This window comes from Arachis hypogaea, chromosome 6 (genome assembly GCF_003086295.3).
Source record: "Arachis hypogaea cultivar Tifrunner chromosome 6, arahy.Tifrunner.gnm2.J5K5, whole genome shotgun sequence".
In the NCBI taxonomy this organism is placed as follows: domain Eukaryota; kingdom Viridiplantae; phylum Streptophyta; class Magnoliopsida; order Fabales; family Fabaceae; genus Arachis; species Arachis hypogaea.
In genome coordinates, this window is record NC_092041.1 from 19,541,728 (window position 1) to 19,554,406 (window position 12,679).

The following is a 12,679-nucleotide window of genomic DNA, read 5'->3' on the forward strand; positions in this document are numbered from 1 at the left end:
AGTATATAATAAAAAATGATCGACCTTATCATAATTATTGAGTAAAATTTTATACTCCATAAAGAATCATAGAATTTCTTGTTAGCAAAATAAGTAGTAGTATGTAATGAAACCAAATAATTTTTTATATATTTAATTGAATCTATAAATGAGAAGTTTTAATTTTTGTAGTGAATTGTAAACCCAGTTATCAACCTAAGAAAATAATAGATTCATTTATATTTTTATACTTATGCACCAACTCATGTCATCAAATAAGTATAAATAAAATTTATGCTATTATTTTGTTAGTGTTTTCTATTTATTTTTTTTATCCAAGATAGTAATTTCATTAATAGAAAAAATAGTAATTCCAAAATCAGCTGACAATCCTTGGCAATGCTGAAAGAAGTTACAGATCAGATGCGATAAAATGTTCTATAGCAACTTTGGAAGGACAAAAACATTGGAAGGACAAAAACAGCTTCATCTTCAACAGTTGCAGGAAGTCTCTGTCATTGTATATGTCAAGCTCGTGCTATGTTACGGTAAAGAAAAACATGAAGATAACTTTACCAATTCATTAATCTACTTCATTGTAATAAAGTTTGATTAATTTCTTCTTGATGGAACTTTTCTATTTCTACCCCCGGTGGATGTAGTGTTTTCTACTTTTACCAATGAGTTAGTTGAGTATAAAAAATATGAATTACCATACCATTTTTTCATGGAATTAGCACTATATAAGAGTGAGAGTCTATAATAATATATGAACCTACATTAAATTCGTAGTTGACAATCAAGTTCATAATTGCATCTTTAGCCGCCATTATTTTGTTAAAAAATATCTTTTTTGATAAAAAAGATTTTTTTTATTTTTTAATGTATTTAGCAAATTTCTAGTAGTAAAAGTAAAAGCATTAGTAAACTAAAAAAATATCTTTTTTGAAAAACTGTAATTTACATCTTTTTTTTAAAAATTTTTTTTTCTTAAAAAAAAAGATATTTTTCATGTAATAAATAAATAAAAAAGTACTTTTATATTGTTATACCTAAACATAATTGATAAATAAAAAGACCTTTTTACATGAGATATCCAAACATAAAATTACTTTTACTTCTCGATAAGATATTTTAAAAAATTATAACTTAAAAAAAATTTCTTAAAAACTCACCCAAACAAACCCCGAATACCATGAGACAAGAAAAAGGGAGATGTATCACTTCTCCTTAGAGATATACATTAGCGAGATTAGTAGTTTTTGACTTTTTGTTTACTAGTTACTACTTTGCATTTGCAGTCTCGATCCTTGCCACCTTATATGGAAGGGATTTCTCGGAAGATTTCCTGATGGAAAAATTCCCACAGATATATAATATAAGTATATTATTAATAACTATTAAGACAAGATGTGTAGTCAATAGTGTGTTAACAACAACTTCATCACATAATCTTCATTGTTTTTTATACAACAAATAAAATAATATAATAAATGTTTCATGCAATTAGCGTGGGGTTTGGGAATTTAAGAAGCATTACGAGCATACCTCGATCGATCCCACTGCTTTTTGAACATCCCAGAGTCACATTTATAAGCGTCACTTGGGAATTTCGTTTCGGGTTTGATTGTGTTAATTTAATTAGAGAATACAGAATAAAATATAACTTTTGGTAGACTTAATTTTCTGCAACAGCTCTTGGAAGTACTATTCCCAACATGCTGGCAATAACGAAGAAATAATGGTTTACCTTCACTGTTATGTAAACCCATCAAAGATCAAATCAAACATAAGACCTGGCAATAACGAAGAAATAATGGTTTACCTTCACTGTTATGTAAACCCATCAAAGATCAAATCAAACATAAGACCTGATAGCTACTCAATGAAGATTTTATTATTGTCATCATATGAAGATACTTCATTTTGACCATTAGATAATAGGTGATAAGACTTGATTTTTATTTGAAGTAAAAGTGTTACCTTTATTTAAAGTATTGCTAAACAAATAAGTTACACTTTTTAAACAAAGAAGATCATCGCGAAAAGATGTTTTTAGCATCTTCATGAGAATAGTTACCTCAATAAATAACTTATAACAAATTTACATAGTAACCATCCAATGAGATATCCACACATGCCACCATAAATCAATAACATTAAATATGCCTCAATCAAAATTCTCAATTTGTCTGTCCAATTTCATAATCTTTTAACTTTAGATCGTAACAATTGTGAACAATTTTTATTTGTTTCCACAACTCAAACTCAATTACGATCAAAATCGAACTCAGCAACCGTAGGAAGGATTAACTTCCATCCAACCTCTGTTCCCATCACCTCAAAGAAAAAAAAAAGGGAGAGAGGGCATTGAAGAAGAAAATGCCAAAAATCAGATATTGCAATGCTGGATACTAGACGCCTGACAAGGCTAAGAAATTTAAGAAATTTAGAGTGGGGTAGATTATGTAGGTACAGTTCTAATTCTTGTTGACAAGAGCAGCAGTATCATCACCATTTGAGATTTGAGTAACATCAGACATCTCGACTGTACCTTCAATTTTAGCTGCTTCTTCCAAAGTGATTGTTTGAAAATTAGCTGCAAGGTTATTGAAATTCGGTCCACCAGTAGATATTGAACTGGAATCTGACCGAAGATGAGTCGCTGGCAGCCATCTCATCCACTCATTATGCCTCCTTAACTTGTCACCCTGCATACCAACATTGGTGAATAAAAACTAGCTGAACCTCCTTAGCTTGACATAAGATATTAGGAACTTACTTGCACTTCGACAATAGCTGAACCTCTTAATGAATCCAGTATCAATGGGATGTTACTTGTTAAATTTTTAACCTGTTAAAAACATTTCATACAATACAAAACCACAACTAAGGTGTTTGATATTTAAAAAAAATGTCATCGCAAAATTATGCGCTGAAGCTGAAACTTACAATTATTGCACCATGAGAATCAGGACAAAGGTAAGAAATTTGCTTTTTTGAAGAATACAAACAATCAATAACAAGATGGCATACATCAAAATAATAGTCATTTCTATATGATCAATAAAAGAAACTTTGTAAAAAAAGAAAAACTATGTTTAGCTTCATATCTATTGTTAATCATTGTTGGTAATAACAAAATATTAGTGAATAGTATTAAAGCAGAGTATAAATGAACAAAATATTCATTCACTACAATAAAATCTATTTTTAACCCTCATTGTTTACGAATCAAAATGGCAATGTTGCAATTAGCGCCTAACCAAAATTACTCTATACCCATAGGATGAATCTTTCACCCAATGGGGAATGGAATTAGTTTCCTCCAACCCCTCCCCCTCCCTCTCCCAAAAAAAAAACGATTTCAAATATATGTAAAGAAAACTTAAGGGTTCCATCCATCATCAACACTAGTAACATCATGTATGTTCATTACAAAGATTCCAACAAAAAGATCAACCAAAAGGATAATGAGAAATCTAAAATTTGAGGTTTTGCACAAGCAACATTTAAAGAGTATTAAAAAGAATAATGCTACACATCCAACTCTTTTTGTTTAACCTGGTTTATAAAGACTTGAATGTATAGCATTACTCTATTAAAAATTTACGAATGGGATTTCAGACCATCAATCATGCAGTACAAGAGAATATAGTACATCTAAATTTCAAATAAACAACTCCTATTTGCTAATACCACTCCAGCCAGATGGAGTGGTACTACTTCAATTATGACTCAATATATATTTGGCAAGAAGCCAAGAACAACAAAATCATACAAATAAAAGGAAATACATACTTACTAGGTGAAAAGACACCAAGGCATAGATCCTAGGTATATAACAAACTTACAACAGAAAATGTTAGGCCGACTAACATAGTAAAACAGAATATTATTCCATTCACATAGATACAAACCGTTTCAGTTACTAAGATTTACTCACCAATATCTATAAATCTTACTTACCATTCAAAAACCAACTTATAAGATGTAAGCATATATTCAAATTCCCTACAAGAAAGATGCATGAAGTATTGCTTATTATTAAGCCACAATCAACTTACACGAGGAAAGTTTGCTATCAACGTAATGGGAACCCAACCCTGTTCATCCATGTTGGACCTTAAATATTCATCTTTTACTAAATTAGCATCACTGCAAAAAAAATTAAAAAAAAAAAGCATAAATAAAGTATTAAACTGTCAAAAGCTTCTTAACAAAATAACAGATAGACATCCAAATAAATTCACCTAAAGTAGTATTCAATTTGCTTGATAATCATATTGTTAAGAGGAGAAGAAGTTTCTGCATGGAAGAACATCGTAGGAGGAGGAGGAGGAGGAGAAGGAGGAAGAGGAGTGGAAGGAAAGAATGGCATGCCCCTCATGGGATCTACTTGTACTGGTGAAACATATAATAAGTCTGAAGTGGAAATAAAGGAGTGTCAGTAACAAATCAGTTATCAGTAACACATCTAGAAAGGGAGATAACACTCACCCGGACCATGGAAGCCCATGTGGTTAGCATAGGGTGAGGATCCAACATGTGCGGGGTTAACAAATGAAGGAGCATTCGGTGGTGGGTGCCTCAATATTCCCCCTGGTTGGTGTACATGAGCATCTCTAGCATTCCCATAATTGGCACGATCATGATCACGCCTACTACCATAATTATTATGATAGGAGCCATCTCCCCTAGGATGGGACCCAAAATTACCCCGGCGAGATGAACCCCGATGTTCAGATGAACCCCGATGTTCAGTCATCGGAGGCACAAAATTCCCAACAGGTGGTCTTGCATCCCAGGTATTACGACGATAATGATCTCTTGGAGAATGGTCTGGAGCTCCCGGCATGACATTACTGTAACCAATTGCTGGTGCAGGAACTGGGTATACAGGAAAGGGTGGTGGAGGTGGCGCAACATTGGGAAAGCCGCTTGAAGAAGGACCAGACCCAATGTTGCTGCCACCTCCACGCTTCATTGGTCTTTGCCTATTAGGTATGTTATAAGTTGTTGCAGAGTTGGGTTTTGCATGGCTAGTAGCTTGTCTTTGGGGAGCGTTCGAAGTTACAGGACCCTACAGAACAATAGCAAGGTCACACAAGCATATAATACTTAGTAGCTACCATTCTTAGCGTGTAAATAATATAAACCCCTTGTTTATGAGAAATATACTTATACTTTCTTGAGAATGGCATAACACTTAATAAAACAAGAAACAATCTTAATTGTCTTTACATGACAAACCCTATGACCACATCATCCATACACTAAAATTTATCCCCTTTTCAATTGTACCCATATGCTAAACTATGTAGTCACATGTAGGATTCACCATAACTGCTTTGTGTTTGCTTCTCTTATATCAGTGTGATTTGATTATCAGCTGTTTCGCACACATAGTAAGTAAATCTAAGCTGGCATCTAAGACGGCGAAACATGAAAAGATCAAAGGGAATCTTCTTGGTTTCAATGAACAACATTCAATAGAATCAGGGCATGGATTGGAATCAAACCTGAGATGTGGAGAGCGATGCATCTGAGGCAGTCTTGGAGGATGATTCGGGGGCCAATTTGGGAGTCCCTTTGGTGGATTCAGACAAAGCAGGCCACGACCCTCCCATCACAAGACCGGCCTCAGATACGACCCCGTTTGAAGGTTTATTCCACGCGGGTTTCTTGGACCTACCCGCATTGCCCTCACCGCCATCGGAGCTATCGGGAGGAGCTGTCACAACACTCCTGTTGTCCACCAGCGGCGAGGCAGCTACGGCCTTTGGGGAGGAGGAATCTGAAGAAGGCAGCTGCTCCGGGACTGACGCAACGCTGGCAGCAAGGGAGGAGGAGGAGGAGGCAGACGACGGCAGCGGCGGCGATTGGGGAGTCCCGGCGGTGGATTCGGGTTCGGCGCCGCGGACAACCTGAGCCCATGGAGAAGGGAGATTTTTTCGCGGGAACTTAGGGCTGTCGGATTCAGGGGGGACCGCCGTCATCGGCGGGGAGTGGTGGTTAGAGGAAGATTCCGTTGTGTTAACCATTGCCAATTAGGGTTTCTAGTTCTCCTCAAATTTCTGTATTCTTTTTATTTTATTCTTTTACAAAGTGAAACTAAGAAAGTGCGGAGATTGTGATTGTGATCAGTATAATAGAAGAACCCAACAAGAGGATCAAATAAATAATAAATCAGAAAAAAGTAAACCTAAGGAAAAAAAGGAAAAAAATTTTATAAAAATAAAATAATCAAGGTTTGTGTCTAGGCGAGGAACTTTGGGGGTTATGATAGAAGGTAGAATATGAAAATAAAAACACTGCAATCTCTCTTCAGTCTTCTCAAGTCACAGCACAAAAAACCTGCGATCTCTCTCTTTCTCTCTCTGCCCCTCCCTTTGTTTTGTTTTGCTTTGCTTTGCGGCTCAACAACACCACCACAAGCAACACACAACAAACAAAGTGTTGGTGTTATCAAAAACCTATTTATGTCTCCCCGTACCCTCTGTTTAATTTATCATCCCCCAGTTTTAGTCATGCTTAATAAGCTAATCAAACCTACTTATTATTGTTTAGTCACCAAAAAAAAAACCCACTTATTGTTTTCGTTTTTCTCCTTTCTCACGTAATTTGAGATTTAAAAAATTAATTTAATTTTGATGTATTTTTGTATATAATAATTTTATACATACGTACAATTACATGATATTATATCATAAAAATAATTATTTTTTATATTAACTATATAAATAATTATTTAAAATTATAAAATTAATTAAATAATTATATAAAATATTTTATATCATCAATACATAATATTTTAACATTTATAGATTTAATTGCTTAATATAATGAGGTTCGAGAAATTAATTATTATTATTATCAGACAATTTATTAGCTGAAAAGTGCATATCAATACTCTTAATTGTGAAAGATCACAGGTGATTTTAGGAATATGGACAAGATTAAACAAATTATTAGTTAAGAAAAATAAGAAGATAAACCATAAAACAAATATAAACTTACAAATAACAATGAGATAAAAGATAAACGCATAATTATCTTTTGGAAAGGAGAACCAAAAAGAAAAAGATAAACTCACGGATAAAAATGAGGTACAGCAAGTTGAAATATAATCCGAAATTTAGATGGATTGAATATCTTGAAATTTTAATTTTGATTCGTTCATATTCTCTTTAGTTTTAAATTCATCTTTTCTCCTTTAAATAAAAAGCAAGACAAATTATAATTCCTCTTCTCAAAAAGGTATGCATATTTTGAGATATGTATAAAATAAACTCAATAATTTTATACACACTAAATATGTCACTTCTTATAAATCTTTAAATTTCATTGAATAAAAATTAAAAACACTATAAAAAAAACTTTAATAAATAAAGAATATATTAATACATAAATAAATTAATATTTTTAATATATCATATTTTAAACAGTAAATATAATTTTTTATTTTTAAATTAACAAATATACAAAAATATAAATTATTTTTTATTCATTAAGATTAATTATTATATAGTAAGATTTTTATAATATTACAAATTCATATAAAAATGGTATTTTAAATTTTAACATAAAAATATAAAATAGATAAATTTTATTTTATATTATTTGACAAATGATTTTTTTTTTTTTTGGTCGATACAGTCCCAATCCTAGCCTAGGCATTGACAAATGATTAAATTGCAATACAGTTCATTGAATTTGGGCTCCTCTGTAGATTGTTTATGGATCTGCCACTACACTATACCGTCAAGGGATTTTTAGTAGTTGTTTCACTGAGTTTGAGTGCCAAAAAATTAATTGGATTGTGATTTATGAAATAGAATAGAATTTCATTGAAAGAACTAAAGAAGGCGCCAAGTAATGTAGGAGAATATGGTTGGGCTCCTTGATGCAGTGTTGAAGCCCATATTTTTGACCTGCCTCATCTAATCCTCATAACGTAAAGTCGTCAACAGCATTTTTTTTCTTTTGGTCTTGACGTCAACGGCATGTTGAAATGCCTAAAACAAGATTGCCTCAAATGAAAGCCCATCTTAACTAAAATACTAAAAAATAAAAATTAAAAAGAAAACGCAACCCAAATATATTAAAAATTAGAGACAAAATTAAGATTTAATTTAAATATATTAAAAATTAGAATAGTATTTACTTTTTATTTAAAAAGTTAATCTCTAATACTTACTTAAGCAAATAAATAAGTTTCGCTCCATTAATTCAAATTAGTTAAATTCTTGTTTTTTTTAATTATCATTTACAGCCACTTTTTTTCTTCTACAACACTAGAATAAATATGGTGGGAACTGAAGAACTATTTTCACACGTCTTGAAATTAGAAGAGGAGAATAAATAAATAAATAAAAGTTAGATTTACAACAACTACTGGCCCCAATAGATGGTGCAATAATGGATGTACCAAATTAAATTTAGCGAGCTGGAGTCCAGTCATGAAAATAAAGAACAACACAACAGGAAGTCAGGAATTAAAGGGCCTCATTTAGTGGTTGACGCAGGTAGGACATTCACGGGGTGGGTTGGTTTGAATTTGGAAAATAATGAAAATTAAATTGATTAAATTTTATTGGATTTGGATTGATTTAAATTTAAGAGTTTTTGTAAGTGAATCCATATAAGTTAAATCCGAGTTAGATCGATTTGGATCATCCGTATCCAATTGAAAATGAAATTTAAAAAAAATAAAATAAAAATTGAAAAAAAATATGTAAATAATATATAATAATAAAAAATACTGCTGTTTAATTTTCATATTAGGATGAAATATTATTTTTCACTTATATTAGAATTGGGTGTGTTATTTCTCAGATTTAAGGAATCACTAATTGGATATCCTTAAATCTGAGTTTTCTAAAATTTTTAAATCTTTTTTTTTTTCATAAAGCCTACCTTTAAATTTGGATTTTCTGAAATTTTTCTTTAATTTTTTTCACAAGACCTAGTATTAGATTTGGGTTTTTAAATTTTATTTTATTCTTTTACAAAATTTACCCACCAATTTGTTTCCTTTTTAAAATAAAAAAATTTATCATGCACAAAGCGAAGGCTTAGTTTTATTTCTCCCTGAATTTAAATTCACTTTGTCATAAATCGAACACTCGATTCTGATTTGCAATTTTAAATTTAAAAAATTCTTAATAAAAAGCACACTACTAATCTATAATTGAACATAACAAATACTCACTCTCTGTTACTAAAAAAATAGCCAAAAAATACATCATCAAATTTTACACTTAAATAAATATAATTAGAATAAAACAAAAAAGGCTAAAAATAATGTAAACCAAAACTAATCTAACCCCTTAATTTCTGTCGTAACTTTGACCCAGCAGCTGGGACCAAGTTTAACAACCGAAAAGTTATTGGCCACTTCAAGGAAATTTCTTGTATTTATAATTGTCTTCGATTGAGCATTTCATTTGGCATTATGATATGCTTGATCCTTCAAAATGTCCTTATCATAGGTATGGAAGATATGAACTACAGAAAATTAATACTTTCTTTTTTCACTTTAAATATATATAGTATTTTAAAATGATTCTTAATTATATTTCAAGTTTTTTTTTAATAATTGTATATTTAGTTAAAGTGAATAAGAAACGTAAAGAGAAGGTAGTATATGATATATGTTTAATGTTTATGACTTAATAATCTGAACAAAGTGTTATATATACAATTTCATCAAACAAATTACAAATCTAATGACATTGTATATGTTTATTTTAAGAGTTTTATTTGTAATTAACATTTGATAATAATCTGAAATTAATATTTATTTTTTCAAATGAAATATATAAAGTTCTCTTGAAATATATGTATAAAGTAATATATAGTTGTCTAATAAAATTATTTGTTTAGAATTGTTTATATAACATTGAGGTAATAGGAATCAGTATCTCGCCACCAACCGTAAGGTTATCGAGTAATACAGCTCCACATGCATCCATGAAAATCAGCAACACGCACTAACTACCGAAAATTTGTCTAACATGTTTCTTTTCTAAAAGAGGCTCATTCCAAAAAAGCACAAAAGAAAACAAAATTATATATTCACATCGTCAAGAACTAAAACCTCTACTAGATGGGTATTCTTTTTGAGAAAATCGTATCGTGTGTTTTAACTTTTATTTGATATATATTACTGGTATTTTTTAGTTAATTTAGGATTTAGAGCAAATAGCATATGTATGTGTGCAATTAATAGCGGCAGAAGTGTAGAAGATTTAATTATAGAAGTCAACTCATTATCATGTATGGACTGCACGTTTCCTCGCCATACTAGTCAGTAGTCACCGTTCAAAAATTTCTGGGCAGTTTCCGGTCAACTATTTAGTTCAATAGACCATTCAACTTTACATAGCGAATATGACTAAAACAATTACTATTATGCTATCTACAAAGTTTAATGGAGACATCCTCATCAAAGTTGGTTGGTGATGGGATATTTTTTTTAATTAGTAATTTTATCAAGTGTTTTTAAAGTATATATTAGTTAAATTTCTTTTTATCTATTATTATATTTATTAGGAAAAAATTAAAGATTTAGCTATAGAATATTAGAAATAAAAGAGGAATAATATTTTTTAACAATTCAGATAAAGACGTTTAAAACGTTTTTTTTTAAGATATTTTTTAATAATTAAAATTTAATATATATAATCGATTAAATCATATTATTTTTGTTAAAATTAGACTAGACAAATTTGGCTCCTCATACTTTCCCTTTTATTATTAGTATTAAATTGAAGATGAGTGGTACTTAATTGAGAAACAAAAATATCAAAGGCATTTCTCGGAAGAAAGATATGAGATCTAGTGGTACAGTTTTGGTCTATAAATAAATGTGGGAGTAGTGTGGCCAACTACCACATCATCAGTAGAAACAAGTAGATCAAGAATTCATTCTTAGATCATGGCTGAGACCACACCCAATCACACACAAACAGTTTCTGGATGGGCTGCTCATGATTCTTCTGGCAACATAACCCCCTACACTTTCAAAAGAAGGTATATACATATTTAATACATACTTTGAATGTATTTGGATTTGTAGCTTAGTTTGTTTGTTGTGCAGAGACAACGGTGTTAATGACGTGAGCATAGAAATCTTGTACTGCGGGATTTGCCACACGGACATTCACTACGTTAAAAATGAATGGGGAATCACTAGGTACCCGGTTGTTCCGGGGCACGAGATCGTTGGGGTGGTAAGCAAGGTGGGGAGGGAAGTGAAGGGATTCAAAGAAGGAGACAGAGTAGGAGTGGGGTGTTTGGCAGCAACATGCTTGGAATGTGAGTATTGCAAGACCGATCAGGAGAACTACTGCGAGAAACTTGAGTTCACTTACAATGGAGTTTTCTGGGATGGTAGCATCACTTATGGTGGCTACTCAAAAATGCTGGTCGCTGATTACAGGTATATATTACTCCGCATGTTCCACGATTTCTTTCAATTTTTTTTTTGCTGGTTATTATTAAGAAAGAGAAGATGAATTAATTCTTTGTGTTAAGATACGTGGTACATGTGCCGGAGAATCTGCCAATGGACGCAACGGCACCACTGCTGTGTGCTGGAGTGACGGTGTTCAGTCCCTTGAAAGACCACGGTTTGGTTGAATCGCGAGGGAAAAGCATTGGCATTGTGGGCTTGGGTGGTCTTGGCCACGTGGCTGTCAAGTTTGCCAAGGCCTTTGGACACCATGTCACTGTCATAAGCACTTCTCCTTCCAAAGAGGCGGAGGCTAAGGAGCGTTTGGGTGCCGACCATTTCATAGTCAGCTCCAACCCCAAGCAAATGCAGGGTGCCAAGAGAACCCTTGATTTCATTTTGGACACTGTTTCAGCTGAGCACTCTCTTTTGCCCATTTTGGAATTGCTCAAAGTTAATGGCACTTTGTTTATTGTGGGTGCACCCGACAAGCCATTCCAATTGCCCGCATTCCCATTGATATTTGGTAACATCAATCAATCTTTCTAATTGCCCTTTCCTTGCTAATAATAATCACATTCAATTAAATTCAATTAATATATATACAGGGAAGAGATCAATCAAAGGTGGGATCATAGGAGGAATAAAAGAAACCCAGGAAATGTTGGACGTTTGTGGGAAGCACAACATCACATGTGACATTGAATTAATCACTCCAGACAGAATCAACGAAGCTCTTCAACGTCTTGCTAACAATGATGTCCGCTACCGTTTTGTCATTGACATCGCTGCTGCCACCTCTAATAACTAATATGATTCCTTAGCTTCTGCTATTTTTACTCTTCCCTAGCTTGTTTCAGTATTAATTCCATAATTATTCAACAAGTCATAATAATATTGGTTTTGTACCATGAATATATTCATTTTGCTTTGCACTATTTTTATTATCGGAAATGTTTGGTAACCAAAGAAATCAGTACAAAACAGCCATAATTTGTCTTATTTAACATTCATTAATTATTGCGACAATTAATGAATGCTAAATAAAACAAATTTTGACTTTTTTTTTGTCTCCCTAACATTACCCATTATATATGTATGCTTTTATAAGATGGGGAAAATTTGATCAGCACACTGTATACTAAACTCAGTTATATAGGTTCTCTGTATCATTAGATATTTTCGTTTGGGAAAATTAAATATCATTGAGCGCGTCCTAACCCGAAGGTTTGCTTGTCGTGA

At 32.1% G+C, this 12,679-nt stretch overlaps 2 protein-coding genes across 2 annotated transcripts; one reads left to right on the plus strand and one right to left on the minus strand.

Annotated features, from left to right (window-relative positions):
* Nucleotides 1-2,117: 2,117 nt before the first annotated feature.
* LOC112696396 (la-related protein 1C) lies at nucleotides 2,118-6,543 on the minus strand. The gene is made up of 6 exons (XM_025749147.3): nucleotides 5,502-6,543; nucleotides 4,480-5,062; nucleotides 4,233-4,404; nucleotides 4,047-4,137; nucleotides 2,762-2,833; nucleotides 2,118-2,690 (listed from the first exon to the last, which is right to left on the minus strand). The coding sequence occupies exons 1-6, from the start codon at nucleotides 6,021-6,023 to the stop codon at nucleotides 2,460-2,462; spliced, it is 1,671 nt and encodes a 556-aa protein (XP_025604932.1). The 5' UTR covers nucleotides 6,024-6,543; the 3' UTR covers nucleotides 2,118-2,459.
* Nucleotides 6,544-10,762: 4,219 nt separating this feature from the next.
* LOC112696397 (probable cinnamyl alcohol dehydrogenase 6) lies at nucleotides 10,763-12,354 on the plus strand. The gene is made up of 4 exons (XM_025749148.3): nucleotides 10,763-11,016; nucleotides 11,084-11,425; nucleotides 11,521-11,963; nucleotides 12,046-12,354. The coding sequence occupies exons 1-4, from the start codon at nucleotides 10,922-10,924 to the stop codon at nucleotides 12,246-12,248; spliced, it is 1,083 nt and encodes a 360-aa protein (XP_025604933.1). The 5' UTR covers nucleotides 10,763-10,921; the 3' UTR covers nucleotides 12,249-12,354.
* Nucleotides 12,355-12,679: the final 325 nt, after the last annotated feature.